Raw genomic sequence first — 26,500 nt, 5'->3', positions numbered from 1 at the left:
CGGAGCAGCCATACTTGCCGAAGCGAAGAGCAGAGCAGACCCCGCTGGCGCAGCCCCGCCTTCCTGACGCGCTGAGACGCGCTGCTTTCTCCTGCCGAGAATTCCAGCCCCGGCGTTTCTGGGCAGCCCTCGCAGGCAGCCTGGAATATCGAGACCAGAGAGAGAGATACCATCCCTCATTCATCCTAACTTCCAGGTACAGAACTGAATAACCCCTCACAGAGAATTCTTTAGTTATTCACTTGGCAAAAACAAACTTAACTTAAGCTGTAACTTTCTATTCCCGCCCACGTATTAGGCTTAGGTCAGGTACACGGGGTAGGCGTATTTAGAAACACCAGTTGAGTACGTTTAGTCAAATGTATATGTGTATGTAATATATTTTATTCATTTTAAAACATCATATGGCTTAGAAACCATATCAATGTTTTTACAGTATTATTTTATACTATTGCTTTTAATGTATGCACTTTACTTAACTATAAGTATTGCAATAATATCGATCCATTTCTCTTGTATGAGAAAAGAGACTGATCAATAAATACCACCTTTTTATTGAACACGCCCGTCTCTTCCTTTTCTCTACATTCTGATGAGACTAAGAATGCACGTACTGACTGAGTAAAATAAATTGCCTTTTGTTCACACGACTCTCGAGATATACTCTTGATTAGGGGAGAGCAAAGTTGTCATGTTCTATGGTTGTCAGAAACTAAATCCCTTCTTGTCTAATCAGGGGAGTTAATTCTTTCCTGAACATTCGAGAAAGTTTCTAGTGAACTCTGAGCTAAGCTGGCAAACCCAAAACTTTAAGTCTAGTATCGACAGTAGTAGACCTAGTTAACGTCTGGTCTAGGCCTTTACTATTGTAGGTATTATTCCAATGCGCAGAGCCTATTGGGATGATAGGAACTACACTACATGGCGCCCAACGCGTTTGGAAAGGGCGATAAAACTAACGTAAGACATTTAGAGTAACTCAGTCGTGCTTTCTCACTCAGACCCCTTTTCCCATAATACTCCAAAGACGTCTGGAGTGGGTGAAAGGTAATATCCGCCAGACCTCGCAGGAGGGAACTCCTATGTATGGTTCTTGGTATAGTCAACGTTGAAGGATACACAGTTCCAAAATATTGTGCATCTAATCTTTGTTTCCACAAGAAACCTGATCTGCAAACAAACAAAATAACCTTTTGGACAGTAAAATGTCAGACAATGAGGATGAAAGAGAGGCAGTTAGATTAGCAACTGAACTCGCAGCAGCTGATGCTACTATGCAAGATGCAGACCCGGATATAATACTCATCCCGGTCATCAAAAGGAGATCTATAACTTTAAAACTTATAGAAAATGGACTGACACCTAGAGGTGGCACAGTCATATTCGTAATTGAGGCACACGAATATCGGCAGACAGAGGTATACTATTCATGGATACATTTTCCAGCAGCAAATGCTGTAACAAAGTACTTCCACTATTACAAAATAGAGGAACCTCCTGAAACGTACACTCCTTTCGAGGAGGTGGAAGTACCACTCAAATTTCAAGAGCACCTGCTCTTATTTGATGGCGCCCTAAAACATAACAATCACATCACCAGGCTCGGTCCTTTAGGTAGACCAGGAGCAACGTGGCCGGTCCTAGCTGGATACACACCACATCCAGACATCGAAGGGATGTCTGCAGCAGAGCTGTTAACACAGCTAAAACAATTAATAAAAATACATAGACAATTAGTCCAATATGTGATGCGGACTTCAACAATTCAGCCAGCGATTAAACTTCCACAGCTGACCCCTCACCAGGGGAACACGAATAAAATTACACCACAGAACATCCAGTCCTGTCTAGGGAAGGTACCGGCTAAACGGGAACAAATACCATTCTGGTTGGCACAGAAAATCACCCAAATAGAGGCGGTGTTTCCTGACACCACCCCATTAGAAAAACACAGGATTCTGACTATCTGTCTCCCAATGGGAATCGCACCACACATAGAGGACTGTGACACTTGGGGTACAGTCTTTGCTTCCATCTACACAAAAACGCACGGTGTTTCATCCATTTCGGTAATACCAGATGTGCTAAAACAAATTCAAGATGAATATGGTCCAGAACCCGCTTTAACTCTTGGTATGAAATTACTGAAAGACTTCAAGCAGGTCTCGGCTATACTATTAGCCAACATAAAAGGAGAAGCAGCAAACGTGGCGATCCGCCAGAGGTTAAAAGAGACAGATATAGCAGACCAACCAGCTGAAATAGCCAGAATCATAGAAAAATCCTATGAGGAACTAGGCAGAGATAGTTTAGGTGGGATACCAGTAAAACCACAACTGATTGAAAGTCCTGAAAAAATATTTTATAATAATAAATCTACATCACCAAAAAAGAACTGGGATGGAAACAAACAATCCAATCCTAAAGAAAAGAAATTCCAGTCCAGAGGAAGGTCTCCTAGGCGAAGAGAAAAATCTCCGAACCAGAGACACAGGTCACCACAAAGTGACCCCTCTGGCAATAGATATAACCTTAGAAATAGGGATAATATAAAAAAGCCTGATAGATATCAAGACATTGATACACGTCCCTCTCAATCTTTTCAGACTTCCTCGCAGAAATCGGAAAGAAGAGGACGATCAGAATAAAGAGAAGAGCACACCAAGTCCAAAGACAAGGAACCTGCTCAGCTAAAAAAGAAATTACAATTTCCAAAAAAGAAGGTAGCCAGTATCAAGGTAGTTAACAATGCCGAAAATACTGAGGACACAACTGAAAAACGGGGAATGGGCTCAGACAATGCTAGACAGCGCAGCAGAAGTAAGCATAGCTCGCAAAGTCCTTATGAATCATCTGGAGACAGTGGACACGAATGAATATCTTCAAGTGGAAACTGCGGACACCAGAGTTAGCAAACCTCATAAAATATACGAAATAACATTGCGTATAGAGGGGGATAAGACTAGAAAAATTAGGGGACTATTTTGGGATAATCTCTCCAAGGGCTATGATATCCTTCTAGCTGAAAAAAACTGGCCACCAGAGTTTGTCAGGGAGTGCCCTCATGGCGAAGAAGTAATTATGCCTGCCTTCTCAAATCATATTCCAATTCATAAAAAGTACACACTTGCCAGGAAATGGGCAGTGGCTCTAGCTCCTGCTTTATATAAAAATCACGTGGGATGGGATGAGGACTCTCCTCCTCACAAAATCCAGTTAAAATCACAACCTACTGCACAAAGACAGTACCCAATTAAGCAAGAAGCTAAAAAACAGGTAAATGAAATACTAGATCAGCTAGAATACCAGGGGGTGATTGAAACTTGCACCTCACAAATGAACAACCCTTTGTTTCCGGCCTCCAAACCAGACAATTCATATCGTCTAGTTTTGGATTACCGACACCTTAACACATGTTGCAAAACTTTTGCAGTGCAAAACTCACACAGTGCTGCGCTAATGAATAACATAGTGCGCAAAAAATACAAAACAACCTTGGACATCTCTAATGGATTCTTTTGTCAAAACATAGCACCAGAGAGCAGATATTTAACTGCGTTCTCAATAAATGGCACTCAAAAACAATTCTGTCGGTTAGCCCAGGGGTACAAGAACAGCCCGGGGGTATTCTCAGCGAGAGTAACAGAATTACTACAATTATATGATGATGAAGCATTATCTTATGTCGATGACATTTACTTAACAGATGATGACTTGGAGACTCACTTGAAGAGAGTGAACACCATAATATTTGGGTTCGCAGCAGAGGGTTACAAATTCAACTTTAAAAAATCCAGAATTGCCCATCTGACAGTCCTATTCTTAGGATATGAGTTATCAAGTATAGCCTGGCTGACAATTTTCTAGAACTAGAAGAGTTGAAAAATCTAGAATATGAAAGAATATTCCCTCTGCCAATCGACATTCTGCCTTAACGACATTACGCCTGTGTAATTTATACAGACGGACATGCTCAACCTCCCGTTTGGGGAGAACAAGCATACAACCCCACATGTGGGTTTACAAAAGAAGTGTGACGCGGAAGGTAAACTAAAACCTCTATTAACAAAAACACACTCAGTAGAAACTAATTCAGAACAACAAACTGAGATAGTAGCTTTGAAAATGGCGCTAGATAATGCGGATCGCGAATTCCCGACACTTATAGTGTCAGATTCATATTACTGCGTCAAATCATATAACAAGGATTTGCAGACATGAATTCAAAACGGTTACAAAGTTGACACAGATGCACTAATAAAGCAGAAACTGCTCTGGGAACAAATAGCTCTTTTGAAAAAAGAACTACCAAAGACTCACGTGACACACTCACTGAGTCATCAGCGTGATGGCGTTCACGTTGCAGGGAATTCATTGGCTGAAACAGCCACAGCGGCAGCAACTAAATCGGCTCCCGTAGTTCGGAAAAAGCGTACATTAAAATACATTGACGGTGAAACAGTGCTGGCAGTGAAAACGTCATCAAAAGGCGACTGCTCAGCGTTACCGATCAATTATCCACTCAATTATACATACATAATCGATGCAAACTCCGTCCCTTTTGCTCGAATCCCTGGAGTGGGGGATAGGGTGATTCCAAACATGGACAGGAGAAACTTGTTAATCGCAGACGCACATATGGGTGAGGGTCTCAGACACCTCAAACTAAAAGATTCTCTGAAAGAATTACAATCACGGTACTGGTGGCCAGGCATGAGTCTGCGTCACACCATGTTTGTAAAAAACTGCCCAAACTGCAACAGAAATCGCAGTGGGGAGAGAAACAGTTTAATACCTCATCGTTTTACTCCGGAAAAAATCAAGAGTAAAAAGGAAGGGTTGCGATTAACATATACAGGCTAGTTTCCACTTATAATGTAGATCGCCAGCACTCGGCTGACGTCCGGACTGTTATACAAAGATTTGCGAGTCTAAATGGCATATACGCTAAGAGCATGCTACGTTTGACCATTGTCTTCACTCTAGCACTCCAGCCTGAGGGGAAACATGACCAAATGAGCATAGTCCAGCGGGAATCTTCTCACTTCCTTCCTGAGGGTACGGGATGGTGTAAAGAAAAAACCAAGGCATAAAGCAATCTATAGCGGAAAGGATATTAGGTTCGGGAGCTGGGTGGGTCAAACATCTAATAAGTGTCCAACGTAGTCTAAATAACTTGCCAAGAAATTCTCTGAAGGGATTCAGTGCGTACGAATTATTATTTGGAACTAGGATGATGATCTCTGACATTGATAGTCAGACTTCAGTGGTGAAAGAAAAAAGCTTTGATATCAAAGACCGTTTGGCTATTTTGCAGGACTTAAACAAAACAAGAAAAGACCTGAGCAACATAAAGTTGAAACAACAGCCAACAACCACTGAAGAACCACCAACTGTCCCAGCAAGACCTGTCTGGATTCCAAAAGTCGGGGATCTAGTCAGGGAGAAGATCGCGGTAAAGAAGGAATTTGGGCCTTCTTACAGAAAAGCAGTTCCTGTCTTGTCTGTCAACGGGACAAGATCAGTTGTACTACCGCCACTTGCTGGAAAAAAGGAGAACCGAGTTGTATCAATCGACCTGGTAAAACCACAACATGTGGCCGATAACAAACAGTAGGCCAAGTGGACTCCCAATAAGTAGCAGAACACCTAGGTTTGCTACCAGTACAGAGGTCCTAACGAAGAGGCTCATCACATTCGAAACGCCTACAGAAGAACAACAAGGACTATGCAACAATGCAATAGAACTCAGACCTCTGAAAACCCAAATAAAAACATTTAGCAGAGACACACCAATCTATAATGAAGTACCAAGTGAAAATGCAAGAAACAGAAATCCTGAACCAATTAGAACAATTGACAGAACTGCATCCGGATACTTCATAAACTTCGATGATTCCTCTGAAGGCTTCAGTGAATCAAAAAACACAGCCATCATCAAAAACCTTTAAAGATAAAGCTAAAGAACTTTTGAAACAACTGAAAGAAACATATCTGATTTCCCCATGGATTGAATTTTGGGTGGGTTTTGGTGCATTTATCCTCATACTTTGGCTCATCATGGTACTAACTTTGGGACGCTTCATTGAGGGAAAATATGCTAAAATGGACACAGCAAGTCAGAAAATCAACTTGATCCTCAAACCACACACATCTTCACACGTCGAGAAAAGAGAACTTTCTTCAGCCAACTTCACAGCCAATCCGATACCTGGTGGGGTAGCCTGGGACAACACTGACTATGAAATGTATGGTCCGGTCGAAATCCTGAAATATCCACACCAAATCAAGATCTCATTGAGTGACTTTGCAAAACCAAGCTCATTTGCTGATGATTGGGACTTCGAAAGCATTGATAATATGATGTCTGACTTAGTAATGTCTGCTAAATTTACCAAACATGATTATTTGCAGGGTTCTACAAATTATGATAGTATGTACTGTTATAACCATTATGGTAACCATTTTCTACATAAATCTGCACAGCCTAGAAATGTTTTAAATTATAATCAATGGGAACATTGTGCAACCCCTCCAAAAGGAAGCTCAAGAACCTTCTATGACAAATATTCATACTTTTCAGGTTTTAACACAAGTAATGCTGAAGCATTCTATTTTAAATTGTCAAACAAGACAGGAACCAAGACCATGATAACCAACACAAAATTGATTTATTCAGACTCATTTTTTGAAAAAATGAATACCTTTGGTTTTGATTATTGGGACAAAAATGTTGAATTGAAAAGTGTTTGGGGTACAAAAGATTGGCAAGTACAGGGTATAGAAGCTTTGTTTAGAGCCTGCATGATCCCAGAACAAATGATATTTTTAAATGACACTGTTCAACAAACCACCTGTCTTGGCCTAGCCAAAATCAAAGATTTAATTAAACCGTCTATTCCAAAACCAACAATGTTTAGCAACACTTCTACAGATGAAAAGATAGACGTAAACCATATATTAAACCAAAACAGAACACATCCTGATTGGAAACAGTGGTTGATCTGGCCCACAGATACTAATAACTGTCAAGACAGATTCCTGAATAAAACACAGGGGTTCAAAATGACCAGGCCAGACCCTAGATATCCCCAAAGACATCACCCAGGGATAATAACCACCTACAGTGTGGGCAAATTATGCCTTCAATGGCTGCAAACTTCCACACTGGCAGAAATTAAGCAACACCTAACTTTACTTACTGATGGTGCTGACTTGCGTGATTTCATAATGGGACCACGCAAACAGCGTCAAAAACGTTTCATAGCAGCCTCTGTATATGCAGCATACAATGAGGCCTGGAAGGTTACTCAAATTGAAACAGCAGAGAGAATACTTGAAATTGACCGTATTAATTTGGAAAAATCACTTTCTGTAGTGGACAATGGGTTAATGACTCTGTCCTCCAGAATTTTTTCTTTGGACAGCATTGTGTCTTCAGCAATCGACATATTATCGCAGGACTTACTGTTATTACAACACGGTCTGTCACAATTGCGTTCTATTGTACAGCTTGGCTGGACGTTACAAAATCTGCGTTCAGGCTATGTGCCTTGGCGTTTAAACAACATGACGTCACTATTCTATATCTTTAACCTTACTGATAGACAAATCAGTATGGCCCAGAAGGGTGCTGATTATACAATCCTGAGCATTGAGAAACTTGAGAGATTACCAATGACAATGTCAGAACGACCTGTCAGTGAATGGATAATACATGGGATAATTAATATTCCAATTTCAACCTTCAGGTTTCAATACTGCCAAAAATATATACAGGCTGGCATGTACGAGAAATTGGGAAAGGGGTACCTTAAAACAACATGGAACCTGCCCTATTCACATGCATGTGTCAGTAATAAAGGACAGAAAGTGTTTCTTAGTGGCAATAATTGTGCGATGTCACTAAGCGGCACACTTCTGTGTAACGGAATTAGTTTGCATGGAGCCTGTGAAGGGAATTCATACAACCTTTCATGTCACCAGCAAGGCGCACCTGCAACAGAAATAGAACCATTCTTTCAAAGACTCTATAATGGGAGTTACATTCTAATTGTAGACCGCAGATGTTGTAGTCTTATGCCCGGGACTCCTTATCTAGTAACTACGACTGCGAAGGTCAAGTGCTGTGGACGCTCATTGTTCCCCAGCTCCTTTCCAGACAGGGAGGCAAGGGCATGGCCCAACTTGAAAATTACTTCTATTCGAATAGATACTTTAAGCAGAATGAAAACAGTGCTTCTTCAGACGCCTACCAGGCTCTCGTCATCAAAAGAAACATATGATCTACAAGTCGCAAGGACGACTGCAGAGATACATTCATTGTTATCAACTAATTCCCCCATACATTTCACGGAAATTCTAAATGAAATCTTAAATATTTCTGATACCAATGGGATCTCAAAGGTATTTAAGACAGTATTTTCGATGGCATTAACACCATTCAAAGCCATACTGGGTATTTTTCCAGATTTCGTCCATTCGATTTTTGGCGGACTTCCCCTGATCCTGGGACTAATTGCAGGAATCCTATTCTTAGTCCTTATTTTTCGTAATGGCAACCCATGTCACAGACAAAACTCTTGCGACAAGGGAAGAAACAATCCTAGCCATTGGATACCGAGACCGGATATCAAAAATCCTGGGACTCTCCCGGCTTAGAGACCTAAATATGACTTGGTTTCTATCATTTCGACCAATGTGACAAAGATGTGTTTTACCTGTATTAAGGTGCCTGCTATGCGGAGAAGAATGCGTGTTAGACACCTGTCTGACGCTACAATCGGATGCGCCAATGGATGCAGAAACATTGTTGAGCCCGATCAAGGTTCATGCTTTGTGCTGCCCACAAAGGCTACCAATCCTGATGACGGCATTCGTGGAAGCTTCACCACTACGATTGATGGGTAGTGAAGTTCAAGATGAAAGCAGCATCGAACAGGTACGACCTTCTGTCAGCAATGCAAATCAGAATGTCAATGGAGACAATCATGCGCACGAATGCATGATTACACCTATTTCCGAGTTAGTGGAACTTTCCCAGGAAGCTGTTGACAGCTTTTTCGAAAGAATGAATGATATGATGTTCTCTCCAGAGCAGAAATAGAGACTTTTGAGCAAGCTCGCACACGGCGTTCCCTGAATTCGGCCTTCAACTTTAAAAATACAGTCACATGAACAATTTTCCCTCCAGTTCACGGACAGCAAGTTTTTCAACAGCCCCAAAATATTTTTGCATATTTTTCGGGACACTATCTTCTGCTTAAAGTAAGAACTATTCTTAAAGAACTAAAATTTCTATATTTTAGATAGCTTATAGACATTAGCTGCCCGCTGGTATGTTCACAAATATTTTATTATGTGATGGAATGGTCTCGAACTTTTTTTCTGTATTAAGAGCCATTTCATGTGTAAATTTTCATATACAAAATAAGCAATAATATATACAAATGCGTGATTACTTTAGCATTATTCTACAGCTTGAGTGCATACAATACATATGACTGCAATTTTTCCGTATATTTGAAAATTTCTAAATGCATTTATGTATTTTGGGGTGGTAAGGTATACACTATACTCTGTAGTATGTTGTACTATGTTATACTATGCCTAGATTAGTAAATATGACCATAGTTAGCGTGGAGTGGGTGTGATGTATTCCTATAGGTCCTGAATCGATCCCCCTATTCCTGACCCTATTCTGGTTAGTAAACTAACAAGTTAACTAGTAATCAGCCCATGAGGCAGAAAATCCCCATGATGCAGATACCGTTATCTGACGCAGTCACACTACGGCACAGGAACGTGTTATCTGATTAGGTCATAACGCTTGCGATCTAATTAGACAAGCGATATTCCTCCAGCCCCTGATAAGGCATACGGCGTTCTCATAACAAATCAAACCTATGACAACCTGGGCAAAACCCTGCGGCCATTGTTTTGATTTCACCGAGAACTTCAGCAAAAAGAATGTGCTAACGAGCAAGTCGTATGACATCCTTATTGACGTATCTATGTCCATCCTTACGTCAATCTCGGCACCTTAAAGGTATAAATATTACCGACATTGCCCTATGCAAACACACGCATGGTGACGAGACGGAGCAGCCATACTTGCCGAAGCGAAGAGCAGAGCAGACCCCGCTGGCGCAGCCCCGCCTTCCTGACGCGCTGAGACGCGCTGCTTTCTCCTGCCGAGAATTCCAGCCCCGGCGTTTCTGGGCAGCCCTCGCAGGCAGCCTGGAATATCGAGACCAGAGAGAGAGATACCATCCCTCATTCATCCTAACTTCCAGGTACAGAACTGAATAACCCCTCACAGAGAATTCTTTAGTTATTCACTTGGCAAAAACAAACTTAACTTAAACTGTAACTTTCTATTCCCGCCCACGTATTAGGCTTAGGTCAGGTACACGGGGTAGGCGTATTTAGAAACACCAGTTGAGTACGTTTAGTCAAATGTATATGTGTATGTAATATATTTTATTCATTTTAAAACATCATATGGCTTAGAAACCATATCAATGTTTTTACAGTATTATTTTATACTATTGCTTTTAATGTATGCACTTTACTTAACTATAAGTATTGCAATAATATCGATCCATTTCTCTTGTATGAGAAAAGAGACTGATCAATAAATACCACCTTTTTATTGAACACGCCCGTCTCTTCCTTTTCTCTACATTCTGATGAGACTAAGAATGCACGTACTGACTGAGTAAAATAAATTGCCTTTTGTTCACACGACTCTCGAGATATACTCTTGATTAGGGGAGAGCAAAGTTGTCATGTTCTATGGTTGTCAGAAACTAAATCCCTTCTTGTCTAATCAGGGGAGTTAATTCTTTCCTGAACATTCGAGAAAGTTTCTAGTGAACTCTGAGCTAAGCTGGCAAACCCAAAACTTTAAGTCTAGTATCGACAGTAGTAGACCTAGTTAACGTCTGGTCTAGGCCTTTACTATTGTAGGTATTATTCCAATGCGCAGAGCCTATTGGGATGATAGGAACTACACTACAAAGCTTCTCCTCTGTCTGGAACGTAAAACATTCAGGAAGTGTTTCATCAGTGGAAACCGATATGCAGAAGGCGCAAACTGTGTGTTTTATAAAAAGTCATCATTGGTCTGAATTTGAGCAGGGAAATGGTCTTGCAATACGTTAGCATATATACACAAGGCGTGGCGTCAAGACAAGCAATCGCAAAAGCAACAAAAAAACGAGCGAGTGCCTTCCTCGCGGCATATTTAAATTAGGGAGGGAGCCCACCCCTCCTGTGCCTTTAATTCACCACCGCAGCCCAGGAGTTTGTTCAAGTCCCCGCCGGGCCGCCGCGCTGCCTGCGACGACCCGGAAGCGGTTGGGCAGCCGGCCAATCCCATCGCAGCCCCAACCGGAAGTCCCGCCCCATCGCGGCGAGAGAGAGAGAGAGAAACTACTGCCCGAGGAGCCACGAAGGCTCCTGATTGAGTCCCGGTCCCGAGATGGGGGGCCGGGTGAAGAGCCGCCGGGCGCATGGGGAAGGCGGGGCTCTCATGTGGTGAGAGAGCCCCGCAAAGCGCTACCGCCGCCCGAGAGGCAGAACCGCCGCCGAGCACCGCCAGAACCGGTGAGTGTGTTGAGGGAGAGGAGGGGTGAGTGGGGGTGGGGTGTACGCGTGTGTGTCTGTTTGAGTGTGTCTGTGCGTGCGTCTGTCTGTCTGTGTGCGCGTGTGTCTGTTTAAGGGGGGGTGCGTGTGTGTATGCAGTGTGTGTATGGCTGTGTATGTGCGCATGCGTGAGTGAGGCTTTCTTTGCGCATGGGAATATGAGGCACGGCGACGTGCGCGCTCACGAGGTACAATCTCGGCAAGAAAAAGCGCGTGACACTTTGCTGTCCACATTCCCCCAAAAGTAACAACATAAGTTGTCTCGCCCTAGACAGCAAAGCTTTGCTTTGCTTTCGTCTAGGCGAGACCTAAAAAACAGCTAATAAAAAAAAAAAACACTAAAAATCGTAGGTTACAAAGTCGATATACAAAGGAATTAGCTTTTAAAAAAACTATGAAATTCACTGAAAAAACCATAGGTTTCACAAACGTTATAGTTAGGAATTAGCCTTTAAAAAACCTTTGAAATTCACTAAAAAAAACATAGGTTTCACAATCGTTATAGTTATGAATTAGCATTTGAAAAACTATTGAAATTCACTGAAAAAACAATAGGTTTCACAGTCGTTATTGTTAGGAATTAGCATTTAAAAAACCTTTGAAATTCACTGAAATAACCATAGGTTTCACACCAGTTATAGTTAGCTGAACATTTTACTCATACAAAACCATTGAAATTCCCACGTTATAGTTAGTTGGACTCACTATAACTCGCGCGCCCGCAATCCACTGCTGATGATGTCACATATTACATCATTCATGACATGGTCAGTGACATCACTGATGACATCACTGATGACGCATGAGTCAGTTCGCCTGCTGCACTTCCTGCAGGGGGCAGGCAACTTGCCACAGAAAAAAAAGACTCTGGACACTTACCACTCTATAGAGTCCATGGTGAACTGAAGCAAGGCTCTATAACCACTGCACGCTTTAGTATATACCAAAATATTGTAGGAATAGATGATTTGTATATGGTCATATATTCATTCAAGGCATAAGGGTGAAGACCAGTTGCTGTGGTGGGACGGAATGGAGACCTCCTTCCAAATTCAAAGTAATCCTTATTAGGGAGGGACTACTCATTACTTGTTCCTCCAAAGCATTGCCAGTTTGGCAAATGGGAAGTGTGAAGAGTGGGACTACAGCTTCTATTGCTCAGGTGAGTATCTTCCTTTTTGTGTGTCTGATTACTACTACAGGAAGGCTGAATGACAGTCAGGTGCAGGAGCTTGCACACTTCATGGTACCTATGTTGTGGGCACTCCAGACGAGACACAACCCCAGTACTACTTGCCCTGACAGGCATTACTTTACACAAATCCAGTACAACAGATGGTTCTCCTTCATCACATATCTAGCATAAACATTTATTTGATTACTATTTACGCACAGGTGATGGTTGTGTTTGTGCACAGTGGAGTTCGCATGGCCAATAGTGAGATAACACTTTCTACAGATTTGCATGCAGTCTCGAAAAGCCTCCACAATACTCCTACAAACCCAGCAAAAACTGACTGACTTAAAACTTCCAATTCTTCACTCTTATTTTTCTTTCAAACAACCCTCTCCTCTCTTTCCATCTTCTGCATGCCTCTACTCTCGGAGTACAGCCTACTCTAAATTACATCACTATTGTGTTTCTGAAAATTGTCCTCTCCGTATTTAAAAGATCACAACCTCTACTTTAAAAGTCATATCCTGCACCCTGACAATACCTGATCTCCTGTAGCTATCCCATCATACTAATACCACCAGCCAATGCATAAAATTCCCATATTCCCCTATTCCACTAAATCTAAATCTAACACACAGAAACTGGAGTAAGAGCATATAATGTTTCCTTGTAGAGCACAAGACTAATCTCAATATCCAACAATACCTACCAAAATAAAACAACCATTAACCTTGGGACCTGGACCAGCTTGCTGCCCAGCGTAAAAGCACAACAATTCCTCATCCGGGGTAGTAAGTGATAAATAATATTATATATAACTCACACTAAAACTAATACCATAACAGTCAACAGTCAGAGCATTGTAATTCATGTAAGCTGATTAATTATTCCCTTTTACTGCTTGACACTGTTGCATTCGCATAAGACAAAACTGTTAAGAGTAATATCCATCACCTAGTACTATACCAGTCCACAGCAATATGTACCCATCACCAAATAAACACGCACAAAATAACTGAAGAGATCTGCGACATATCCCTGGCCAATGGTGGACTATAATGTAGTCCAACACTGCAGTTCCAGACTAGCAACATACTACGACAACTTCTTGGCATCTCACAATGACAATCAGATTTGGGATGATATTAACAAAGTTGATCCCACATATCTCTCTACCACTTCTTTGTTTAAACTATGCCTGCTCAGGACCATAAACTTTAAACAAATGATCTTAAAATGAACAATCCATGACAGTAACCTGCTAAGTGGACTATGAATATAAAAAAAAACAAAAAGGGAGCCACTGTAAGCTGCCAACGTACTGTAAATCAAACTGCCAGCTTACTGTAAGTCAAACTGTGGGCCTATCTCCAACACTTCTTCATCCATTACACTTCTAAATACTGTGTCCCATACCACAATAGCCAACACTTTGGTGGTCCTCACGCACAACATGGGAACACTTCTCACAAAGGATCAAAACAAAGACAACACACTTACAACCAAACAGCCTACTGGGTGTAGTGTGCTACCCATATAGGCAACGATTCAGAAAAGGGGGTGGTGATGAACAGAGTGTCTGAATTAAGCAGACCACTCTTACCCAGTCCAAAGATCAGGGCTTGATCCATCACCGTTATTTATCTCACTGCCCCATCCCAGCTCAGAACCTGGCTATATGCAAATTAGTCTGTCCCTGGCCCAGTGCATCATGGGAACAGGGCAGACCAAACTACCAAGCCAATTCTTCACCAGAAAGGAGACAAGCTACCGGGGACCGGTTTCTGGCATTTCAGCCTCTTCGGCCCGGCTTGCTTGAATCCTGATGGAGCAGTGAGAAAGGGACTCATGTCTGAGTATACCCTGCCACACCTATAGTGGCCAAAAACGATTCAGAAAAGGGGGTGGTGATGAACAGAGTGTCTGAATTAAGCAGACCACTCTTACCCAGTCCAAAGATCAGGGCTTGATCCATCACCGTTATTTATCTCACTGCCCCATCCCAGCTCAGAACCTGGCTATATGCAAATTAGTCTGTCCCTGGCCCAGTGCATCATGGGAACAGGGCAGACCAAACTACCAAGCCAATTCTTCACCAGAAAGGAGACAAGCTACCGGGGACCGGTTTCTGGCATTTCAGCCTCTTCGGCCCGGCTTGCTTGAATCCTGATGGAGCAGTGAGAAAGGGACTCATGTCTGAGTATACCCTGCCACACCTATAGTGGCCAAAAACGATTCAGAAAAGGGGGTGGTGATGAACGGTGTTGGATCTAGCCCTGATCTCTTGACTGGGTGAGAGTACTCTGCTTAATTCAGAGACTCTGTCCATCACCACCCCTTGTTGTAAATAATTGTGTCCACCCTAAGCGTGGAAGGGTATACTCAGATGTGAGTCCCTTGCTCATTGCACCATCAGGATTCAAGCAAGCCGGGCCGAAGACGCCTGAAATGGCAGAAACCGGTCCCCGGAAGCTTGTTTCCTTCCCAGTGTAAGAATTGGCTTTTGTAGTCTGGTCTGCCCTGTTCCCATGATGCACTGGGCCAGGGACAGACTAATTTGCATACAGCCAGGTTCTGAAACTGGGATGGTGCAATGAGCTAAAAAACGGTGTTGGATCTTGCCCCGATCTCTTGACTGGGTGAGAGTACTCTGCTTAATTCAGAGACTCTGTCCATCACCACCCCTTGTTGTAAATAATTTTGTCCACCCTAAGCGTGGAAGGGTATACTCAGATGTGAGTCCCTTGCTCATTGCACCATCAGGATTCAAGCAAGCCGGGCCGAAGACGCCTGAAATGGCAGAAACCGGTCCCCGGAAGCTTGTTTCCTTCCCAGTGTAAGAATTGGCTTTTGTAGTCTGGTCTGCCCTGTTCCCATGATGCACTGGGCCAGGGACAGACTAATTTGCATACAGCCAGGTTCTGAAACTGGGATGGTGCAATGAGCTAAAAAGCGGTGTTGGATCTAGCCCTGATCTCTTGACTGGGTGAGAGTACTCTGCTTAATTCAGAGACTCTGTCCATCACCACCCCTTGTTGTAAATAATTTTGTCCACCCTAAGCGTGGAAGGGTATACTCAGATGTGAGTCCCTTGCTCATTGCACCATCAGGATTCAAGCAAGCCGGGCCGAAGACGCCTGAAATGGCAGAAACCGGTCCCCGGAAGCTTGTTTCCTTCCCAGTGTAAGAATTGGCTTTTGTAGTCTGGTCTGCCCTGTTCCCATGATGCACTGGGCCAGGGACAGACTAATTTGCATACAGCCAGGTTCTGAAACTGGGATGGTGCAATGAGCTAAAAAACGGTGTTGGATCTAGCCCTGATCTCTTGACTGGGTGAGAGTACTCTGCTTAATTCAGAGACTCTGTCCATCACCACCCCTTGTTGTAAATAATTTTGTCCACCCTAAGCGTGGAAGGGTATACTCAGATGTGAGTCCCTTGCTCATTGCACCATCAGGATTCAAGCAAGCCGGGCCGAAGACGCCTGAAATGGCAGAAACCGGTCTCCGGAAGCTTGTTTCCTTCCCAGTGTAAGAATTGGCTTTTGTAGTCTGGTCTGCCCTGTTCCCATGATGCACTGGGCCAGGGACAGACTAATTTGCATACAGCCAGGTTCTGAAACTGGGATGGTGCAATGAGCTAAAACACAGTGTTGGATCTAGCCCTGATCTCTTGACTGGGTGAGAGTACTCTGCTTAATTCAGAGACTCTGTCCATCACCACCCCTTGTTGTAAATAATTTTGTCCACCCTAAGCGTGGAAGGGTATACTCAGATGTGAGTCCCTTGCTCATTGCACCATCAGGATTCAAGCAAGCCGGGCCGAAGACGCCTGAAATGGCAGAAACCGGTCCCCGGAAGCTTGTTTCCTTCCCAGTGTAAGAATTGGCTTTTGTAGTCTGGTCTGCCCTGTTCCCATGATGCACTGGGCCAGGGACAGACTAATTTGCATACAGCCAGGTTCTGAAACTGGGATGGTGCAATGAGCTAAAAAACGGTGTTGGATCTAGCCCTGATCTCTTGACTGGGTGAGAGTACTCTGCTTAATTCAGAGACTCTGTCCATCACCACCCCTTGTTGTAAATAATTTTGTCCACCCTAAGCGTGGAAGGGTATACTCAGATGTGAGTCCCTTGCTCATTGCACCATCAGGATTCAAGCAAGCCGGGCCGAAGACGCCTGAAATGGCAGAAACCGGTCCCCGGAAGCTTGTTTCCTTCCCAGTGTAAGAATTGGCTTTTGTAGTCTGGTCTGCCCTGTTCCCATGATGCACTGGGCCAGGGACAGACTAATTTGCATACAGCCAGGTCCTGAAACTGGGATGGTGCAATGAGCTAAAAAACGGTGTTGGATCTAGCCCTGATCTCTTGACTGGGTGAGAGTACTCTGCTTAATTCAGAGACTCTGTCCATCACCACCCCTTGTTGTAAATAATTTTGTCCACCCTAAGCGTGGAAGGGTATACTCAGATGTGAGTCCCTTGCTCATTGCACCATCAGGATTCAAGCAAGCCGGGCCGAAGACGCCTGAAATGGCAGAAACCGGTCCCCGGAAGCTTGTTTCCTTCCCAGTGTAAGAATTGGCTTTTGTAGTCTGGTCTGCCCTGTTCCCATGATGCACTGGGCCAGGGACAGACTAATTTGCATACAGCCAGGTTCTGAAACTGGGATGGTGCAATGAGCTAAAAAACGGTGTTGGATCTAGCCCTGATCTCTTGACTGGGTGAGAGTACTCTGCTTAATTCAGAGACTCTGTCCATCACCACCCCTTGTTGTAAATACCCATATAGGCAAGCACTTCAGCACCCCACACAGGGTTAGTAAGCGCCATATGAATGTTACAATGCAATACAACTGTGCCCACATATAGTGAGAAGTAAAGATGCTCACTTACCCAGTGCGCTTCGTGATAGTCCCCAACGTCATAGGCTGCTTGATCTGAACGAGAGGTAACACAACAGTAAGACTGGGGAGAGGCGAGAGACGCGGATTACCAGGGTTGTTGTTGGCAAAGTTATTGTAATTGTCTTGGTTGTTGAGTTTGCCTGAATGGAGAAAAAATAGCTCCATTGGTAAGTGTTATTTAAGCTGGAACGTCAACAGGCGCTTCAAAACCACACAATGACTAAAACCTTCAATTAACGAACTGTAAAACAGAAGCAAAATTGAAAATTAAGTATGCTAAACAAATTGGCAGAAGTAGAAACATTGTGAAAATGATCCAGAAATGCAAAACGGAGGACAGCAAACATGGCACTGTGACATCTGCGTTCCAAATGACAGTATGCACACAAGAAATATTCGAGAAATAGCCTACAACTGCCTGGATTTTGGAACTGCTCAGAATACCTAATTTTTGAATTCTTTTTTTTAAATTAGAGTTTGATGTACAACCACAGCAAACAGTAGTCCAATGAACGTTATCATGCAGCGGGCCGTCTGGGTAATATTGTAGACTGCCCACAGTGTACAGGAGAGACCCGACCAGCCCTCCTGCTCCCGCGAAATTCTGATACCTGCACGGAATCCTAGAGATCACAGTGAGGGCGCATAAGCTGTGGAAGGACTCTATCGCATTTACCTGACTCTGTTCCGAATTGTCCAGTCTTATACCAGGTTCGTGCTCATCAAGCCCCCTTACTTATTCTCGGACTAGCACCGAACAGTCTCTGTTATGATAATGAATTCCACAGGAAACAGAAGTCAAGTTGAAGAAGTAGGTTTATTCTTCATTAAGGTAACTTCACCCAGTGCGCGATGCATCCGTCTTCAGGCGAACTCCAACGGTGACTGGTCACACATTGAAGACAACCGTCAAGCGCATGGATCGCGCGTGGATACGCACTCAAGACATAACAATACATGTAACCACAGTGCGCGTGGATGTATGTTCAAATTATAACAAGATAACATCAGCATCGCGTGATGTATCACGCGATGGAACATGAGTAACTACTACATCACCTTCCCCCTTACAATAATAACAATGAAATAAAAATACAATAAAATTGTTTACGTTACTATCAGAAAGAACTATCACACTCTAATATCTGACAAAATCATCAAATTTCCTAGGAGCTCTGATGGTTCTGCCATGAAAAGAAATTGTGTGTGAAGGGTTAGTACAGGCAATTGGGGAGGTCGCACCAGGGTGTTGAAGATGTGTATCAAATGTTTCACTTTCATTAACAGGAGAATTCAGCCAATGGCTCCAATCAAGATCCTCAACTGGTTAATTTTTCTTCATTCTAATGATGTTAGCTTGGTGATGAGAAACTTTTACTAGATGACGTTTGTTCCAACAACCCTTATTATCAATGAAAGCAGCCCCTTTACTAACCTTAAGAACTTTTGAAGGGTGAAAGAACTTGGATTCACCTTTCTTTATCTTAGTAGGTTTCTTAATCAATACCCAATCATCCACGGAAATCTCAACAGGAATTGTGTTGCATTTTGTATTAAACTTTTTCTTCATATGCATTTGTTTGGCATTTACCCTCTTGCGGACAGAGTTCAAGTCAATTTCTTTATGTACCGACAACTCCTGAAGCCAGGAAGGAAATAAATTGGAATGAGAATCTCTCTTTCTCAATAAAGTAAAAGGGGAGACACCTGTAGTACAATGTGGGGAAGTGTTGTAATGCCATACCTTTTCCTTGATGAACTTAATTACGTCCATCCTATTAGATAATGCCGTTTGGACACCCTCTTTTATAACCTTATTTCCTATTTCTACCAACCCATTAGAGGATGGGGAGTATAATGCAACTTTGAGTTGTTTGATGTCTAAATCGCCCAGAAATTTTTTCATCTTTTCAGATACGAAATGGGTGCCATTATCACTAACAAGTACTTTCGGGGCACCTTCTACATCAAAAATTCTTTTCAAAAATGAAATAGCAGAATCAGAGTCGGGTGTTTTAACAAATTCATGGTACATCCACTTCGAATAATAATCCACTAAAAGTATAACATATTTACATTCCTGATCTAGAATGGAATAAGGTCCTGAGAAATCAATACCGACCTTCTCCCACGCCACATGCGGAAACTCAGTAGGAGATAAAGGGACTTTCATTGTATGCCAGTGTTTGTCAGAGACCAGGCATTCCGGGCAAGAGTCAATCAATTTCCTGACCTGTACATCCATAGATGGCCACCAGTAGTGTCCTTTAATCCTCATGATAGTTTTGGTAACCCCTAAATGGCCTTTATGAGCTTCATTAATAATTAAAGGACGTAATTTGAAAGGGGGAACAAATTTGTCAGATCTGCGGACAATATCATTCTCAACCGATAGTTCATCAGAAACTTGTGAGAACCTCCGCAGTTCGCCCTCCAAACATCTTGGTTCTGGCCAATTAAGTGTGGAATAATGGATAACTTTTTGAAGTATTGGGTCACTCTCACACGCTATTTTCCAATCATTCTCGGATAGTACAGGAGTCAACTCATTGATAGCGTCTACTAAGGTGACGCATTCAATGTCCTCCGAAGAAATATCGTCGTCGTCATCTTTCACCATAGAAAGTCTAGATAAGCAGTCAGCTCTAAAATTTCTACCCCCACTAATATGTTTCACGTCAAAATGAAACTCCTGGAGTTTGGAAACCAATCTCATCAATCTAGCTGATAAACATGAAGAGTTGACTCTATTGAATATGTAGATAAGGGGCTTGTGGTCGGTAATTAGTTCAAACTTTCTACCCAAAATATATGTTCTAAATTTTTGTACAGCCCATACACAAGCTAACGCTTCCCTTTCAATAGTGCTATATCTGGTTTCGAATGTTTTAAGCGAACGTGAAGCGAAAGCTACTGTTTGTTCCCTGCCTCCTACATTTTGAGTTAAAACTGCTCCCAGACCAGTGATGCTCGCGTCGACTGTTATGACGGAGAGACAATCATCCCAGAAAGCATGAAGGGCTTTAGCAGAGACGATTAATTTTTTAACATCACCAAAAACCTTATCAAGTTCAGGGGACCATTTAAAGTTGCAGCCTTTTCTCAATAAACTTCGTAAGGGTTCAACCAATTGAGAATAAGCAGGGACGAATCTCGCATAGTACTCCGCCAGACCGAGGAAGGATCTGAGGGAGTCTTTGTCTGATGGAGGTTTTGCATCTTCTATGGCTCCGATCACTGAAAACTTCGGTTTGATCCCATCACGGGATACAGTATGTCCCAAATAATCCAGTTCTTTAACTGCAAATTTACACTTGTCCCCACGTACAGTCATTTTTTTAGACATCAAGATAGTGAGAACTCGTCTTAAAATCGTGTTATGCTCCTCTAATGACTTAGCATAAATCAAAATGTCGTCCAGGTAAGCCTGTACTCCCTCCACCCCACTGAAAAGCGAATCCATTAGTTTCTGGAATACGCTTCCAGCCGAGGCTAAACCGAAGGGAAGGCGCAAAAATTTAAAGGCTCCAAATGGAGTGACAAAAGTAGTCAATTCTTGGGACTCTTTCGATAAAGCGACTTGATGATAAGCCGACTAAGTCGATCAAAGAGAACCACCTAGCTCCACCAAGGTTAGCCAGCAGTTCATGGATCTTTGGGAGGGGATGACAATCCACTATAATATTTTTGTTTAAACCGCATAAATCCGCGCAGAGCCTAATCTCGCCTGATTTTTTTCGGGCGACAACTATTGGGGCCACCCACTGTGAGGAATCAACTGGTTGGATGATCCCCTGTTCACACAATTCTTTTAACAAATTTTCCAAATCTGCACGAACACTCAAAGGCACAGACCTAACTTTATGAGCAACTGGTTGAGCCTCAGGGATCAATCTTATTTTGTGATCAAAACCCTCTACACTGCCTACTTTATCACTAAACACAGGTTTAAATTCATCCATAATCAATTTAACATCAAATTCTTGCTCATTAGGTACCCACTCTACGCTTGACAGATACTTCACAGGTAGATCCCCAACCTTGACTGGGTTATCATCACCGGGAACTAAATATAACCCCATGCGGGCGAGGTCTTTCCACCCAACTATATTCTTGCCCTTCTCTGCTACATATATTTTAGTAATTGTTTCTCTACCCAAACATTGTACCAAACCCTCAAAATATCCAATCATGTTAATGTCATTCTCCCCAAAGGCCTTCGGATTAACATCTGAATGTAATAATTCTACTTTTCTCTTCCATAAATCATAAAATGTAGAATCCCTCAAAATCGTGAAAGGAGAACCCGAGTATGCCATAACTTGAAGGGAAACCCCATCAATTATAGCGGAGCACAAAGGGCCCTTTATGTCATTCACTTGGCCATTATCATCTAATGTGACAACGATATTATTGAAGGAGTTAGTACAATCATTAACATCTTCAGAGTCTATATAGCTGACTGTATGAGTTTTTCTTGAGTTTTTGCAAACGCCCTGAAAATGACCTATCTTCTTGCAAATGACACAACGTCTGTTAATGGCAGGACATCCATGAAAATTCCCAAGATGGTTCCTTGAACCACATCTGTAACAAGAATTATGCTGTTTCTTTTGAACAAATTTGACATTTTTGTTTTTAACATTCACAGAACATACAGCATTGCTTTCAAATGAGTCAGGGTCATTAATTGAATTCACTCCATCCTTTGAAGCGCCATCCATTACTTTGCTTGTAATAGCCGAACGTTCTATGCTCAGGGAAAGTTCAATTACTTCACTCAAAGATGGATTTTTGCAACCAAGAATTCTCTCTTTGATTTTTCGTGAAGAACAGCTGAAAACGAATTGATCCCTAATATAGTTATCACAAAGAGGTCCGAATTCACAGGTTGTTGCTAACACTCTCAGAGCGGAAATGTACTCCTCCACTTTTTCACGCTCTTTGTGTTTCCTAGCGTAAAAATTATGTCTTTCTAGCATAATATTTGGCTCTTCTGCAAATTGTTTTTTTAAACGAGCCACAGCCTCAAGATATACATTCCAATGACGGTCACCACTTTGTGCAGAAGGAGGGGGTATTGGAGGAATGCTTTTAAAAATGTGTTGTGCTGCTTGGCCAAGACACCCGAAAAGAATTGCAAATTTGCGTTCATTAGAAAAATCCACAGCATCTATAGCAATGAGATGATTCTCAAATAAAGCAAACCATTCTTTCCAAATTATTTCGGGTGAACCAGGTTTACTCAAGAAGGGAGGAGGCTGAGTGATTTGTTGTAAGTGTAGGTTAGCCATAACATTTTTTTAACAACTAGAGAACTTTTAAATAATATGGCAATAACTATTAAGTTTAACTAAAACAAAATAATTACTATGAACTGCTTTACTTTCGTTGTGGTGATATGTTCTGATTGAATGAATAAAGCGTGTTAATCGCTGTGGCAATACGCTGAATTAATGACAACCCAAGGATAGCGTGCGCGTCGCTGTGGCAACGCGCTAAAATACTGTCAAGCCAAGTAAAGCGTGCGCGTCGCTGTGGTAACTCGCTGATATATGATAAAACCAAACAAAGCGTGCGCGTCGCTGTGGCAATGCGCTGATTTATTGATAAACCAAGGGAAGCGTGCGCGTCGCTGTGGCAACGCGCTGCTTCTCGATAAAATGGTCACAATGATACAAATGTTCCAAATACCCTGAATTAATACGATCTGCCAAGCGTGCGCATCGCTGAGACGATGCGCTGAAGAAAGTCCAATTCCAAAGTTAGACAATAGTGTACGTCGTTGTAAACAGAAAAACAGGGGGTTATCGCTATTGGGTGATTCCAGGAGCGAATCACTGAGTCACAGACAGAGAGCGGACCAATCTATGGTCTTGATTCAAATCCTTCTGTCCAATCCTCACGTTTGTGAGATGGAGTTTTCCAGCCAATCGCGCGTTTTAAATAAAGTTAGTAGACATACCTCGTTCCTCGATGAAAACCTCACCGGAATGTTTCAAGGACTGAAACCGATGACAGAACTGCTCGGTACGTTTCTGTTAAATTTTCAATCTTTTAGTTGAAATCTTCTTGCGTGGGTATAGGTGATGTTTTAAAATCCCATCCTCGTCGCCAAATGTTATGATAATGAATTCCACAGGAAACAGAAGTCAAGTTGAAGAAGTAGGTTTATTCTTCATTAAGGTAACTTCACCCAGTGCGCGATGCATCCGTCTTCAGGCGAACTCCAACGGTGACTGGTCACACATTGAAGACAACCGTCAAGCGCATGCATCGCGCATGGATACGCACTCAAGACATAACAATACATGTAACCACAGTGCGCGTGGATGTATGTTCAAATTATAACAAGATAACATCAGCATCGCGTGATGTATCCCGCGATGGAACATGAGTAACTACTACAGTCTCTCAGCCGAGATGAGGGCGGAAGTAGCTCTGTATATAAGTCAGTCAATTCACAGTACACAATCATGTCTTTCAACCAACATTTAAAGTTAGGGCCCCCACCCCTACTTCAGAGCCACCCTTCAACGGCCCAAGAGGCATGCCATCGCCAACAGTTTCCTACAATATTTCGGGAAATCCATCACCCTCCAGTAAGAGCATCATATGAGAAATGGGGGCTGTGCTGTCTAACATTATGTCAAGTGCACGTGCCACCTGCGACCAGAATATTGCAACGGATGGGCACAACCAAGCGAGATGGAAGAAGTCTGCATTAGGGGCAGCGTATCTGTGGCATGTGGAGTCTGACGATATGCCACGCTTCATCATGCTAACAGCGGCAGGTGTTAATTTGTAAAAAAAAATAATAATAAGTGCTGGGGCACTCCTCAGGAGGCAGCTTGCACTAGCCTATTTCTACTGTTAGTGCCACCTAAAACAGAACCAACTAATAACCATGAAAAATTGTGGAGGATATAGCGTAACAGCCAGAGATGCTGACTTCGGAGCTGGGGAACCAGGCTTGAGTCTCCGCATCGGCTCAACATCCTGTGATTCTGGTCAGATCACTTAATCTTCCAGTGCCCACCATAAATGAATGAGTCCTTAACTGGTGCTCATGAAAAACACAGGTGTTGATGGTTAAGTGCTGGTGCGGAGCACCGGAAATCACTGGCTCAAATTAAGCACTACAGCTGTTGAAGATTCTAAGAAAAAACTAGAAGAACTTGATACATAATTACATTCTTATACATAGTATCTACTAAAACACAAAACTGAGAAATTGAAAAAAGACATAAGATACTTCAGCAAAGAGAAAACCTATCCATACCTATCAGATGGATACTATTCACAATCAGAGTCATCAGGTCAAGACCAATATTCCTATCAGCAGACAAATAGGACCTATACTAAAAAGGTGACCACCTTTTCCGACACTTCGGATTCTGATACTGAAAGTACACCCATGAATTTTGAAAACAGAGGCACTAGATATAACTCACGTCCTAACCAAGGTTATAGCCAACCTTTTTTAGGGAGACGCAAACAGTTCAGGGGGAACTGGCGACCCCCTTATCAACCGCAATTCCAACAACAATATCAACCACAACCTCAATATCAACCTCGTAGACAATACCAGACGCAGTTCTAGGGTTATCAATTACCCAACCAGAATCAATATCTCGAAACACGAAACGCTCGATATTGGAGAGGATAGATGATATTCCCATCTTTAATCTGAGCACAGTTAATTTGAATGAGGCAACCAGCTCCCTTTTATCAAAAGGCCTCACTTATGTATTACATTCTGATTTGAATAGATTTGAGTTATTCAATGACCTAATGTCATTATTTCGCAAAATTAGTTTAAAATGCTTTTTGTCCGAACATAGATACTAACACTACCGAAATGAATAAATCAGGCCTGGCCCCCAAATCTAATTTCACACCATTAAGTGATCAGGTACCTCCTGAAATTCGGATATTTGAGCAAGTAGTATATAAAAAGCTATTAGCTGCTACAAAATATGTGCCCAATACTCCATTTAATATCAGTATGGAAGAACATAAGGCACTGATGAAATTAAAAAGCTCCCCTGAAATTACAATTAAAAGTTGTGATAAGGGCGGTGGCATAGCCATACTGAATACAACTAACTATGTTGGCAAAATCGAAGAGATGTTGAGTGACACTGAATTCTATACCAAAGTCACTAGAAACCCAACGGATAAAATAAAAAACAAAATTATGAGTTTAACATCTAAAGCCTTAGGGATTGCCTTATTTGTGACAAAGAATTTGAATATATGAATGTTAACCATCCGAGGCTGGCTAGCCTGTATGGTACTCCAAAAATTCATAAAGACGAAAAAAATCCTCCCTTCAGACCAATTGTTACCACAATATGCTCTGTCACAGAACCTATATCTAAATATCTTGACACTATTCTTCGCCCTTATGTCAAAGACATTCCCGCATATGTACGAGATACATGCCACATAATAAACCTAATGGAAGAAACATCACTCAATCCCAATCGGCAGTGGCTGGTCACTTTGGATGTGGGAAGCCTATACAGCAATATACCCTGCAATGGTGCACTATTGGCTGTACAGTGGTTTGTCACTGATGAAAATTGACTGCGATGCCAACTTCAGAACGGACTGCTTACGTATAATCCTAGAGGAAAACATATTTGAATTCCATCGTGATCTATACAAGCAGGTAAAGGGCGTAAGTATGGGCGCATCATGCGCCCCTACGATAGCAAATATCTATGCAGCCCTCTTTGAACAAAGATTGATCTTCAATGAAGTGG

General features: G+C 42.3%; 1 protein-coding gene across 3 annotated transcripts in view; it reads right to left on the bottom strand.

The window, feature by feature from the left end:
* BCAS3 (BCAS3 microtubule associated cell migration factor) overlaps window positions 1–26,500 on the bottom strand; it is a 4,343,716-nt gene that overhangs the window by 2,094,093 nt on the left and 2,223,123 nt on the right. For all 3 annotated transcript variants that reach the window (XM_078679810.1, XM_078679809.1, XM_078679811.1), the window contains exon 16: window positions 17,719–17,869. In XM_078679810.1, the coding sequence (XP_078535936.1) occupies window positions 17,719–17,869 (151 nt within the window). The remainder of the gene's footprint in view (window positions 1–17,718; window positions 17,870–26,500) is intronic.

Source organism: Lissotriton helveticus, chromosome 3_1 (assembly GCF_964261635.1).
Source record: "Lissotriton helveticus chromosome 3_1, aLisHel1.1, whole genome shotgun sequence".
In the NCBI taxonomy this organism is placed as follows: Eukaryota; Metazoa; Chordata; class Amphibia; order Caudata; family Salamandridae; genus Lissotriton; species Lissotriton helveticus.
This window is presented reverse-complemented; position numbering and strand designations above follow the sequence as displayed.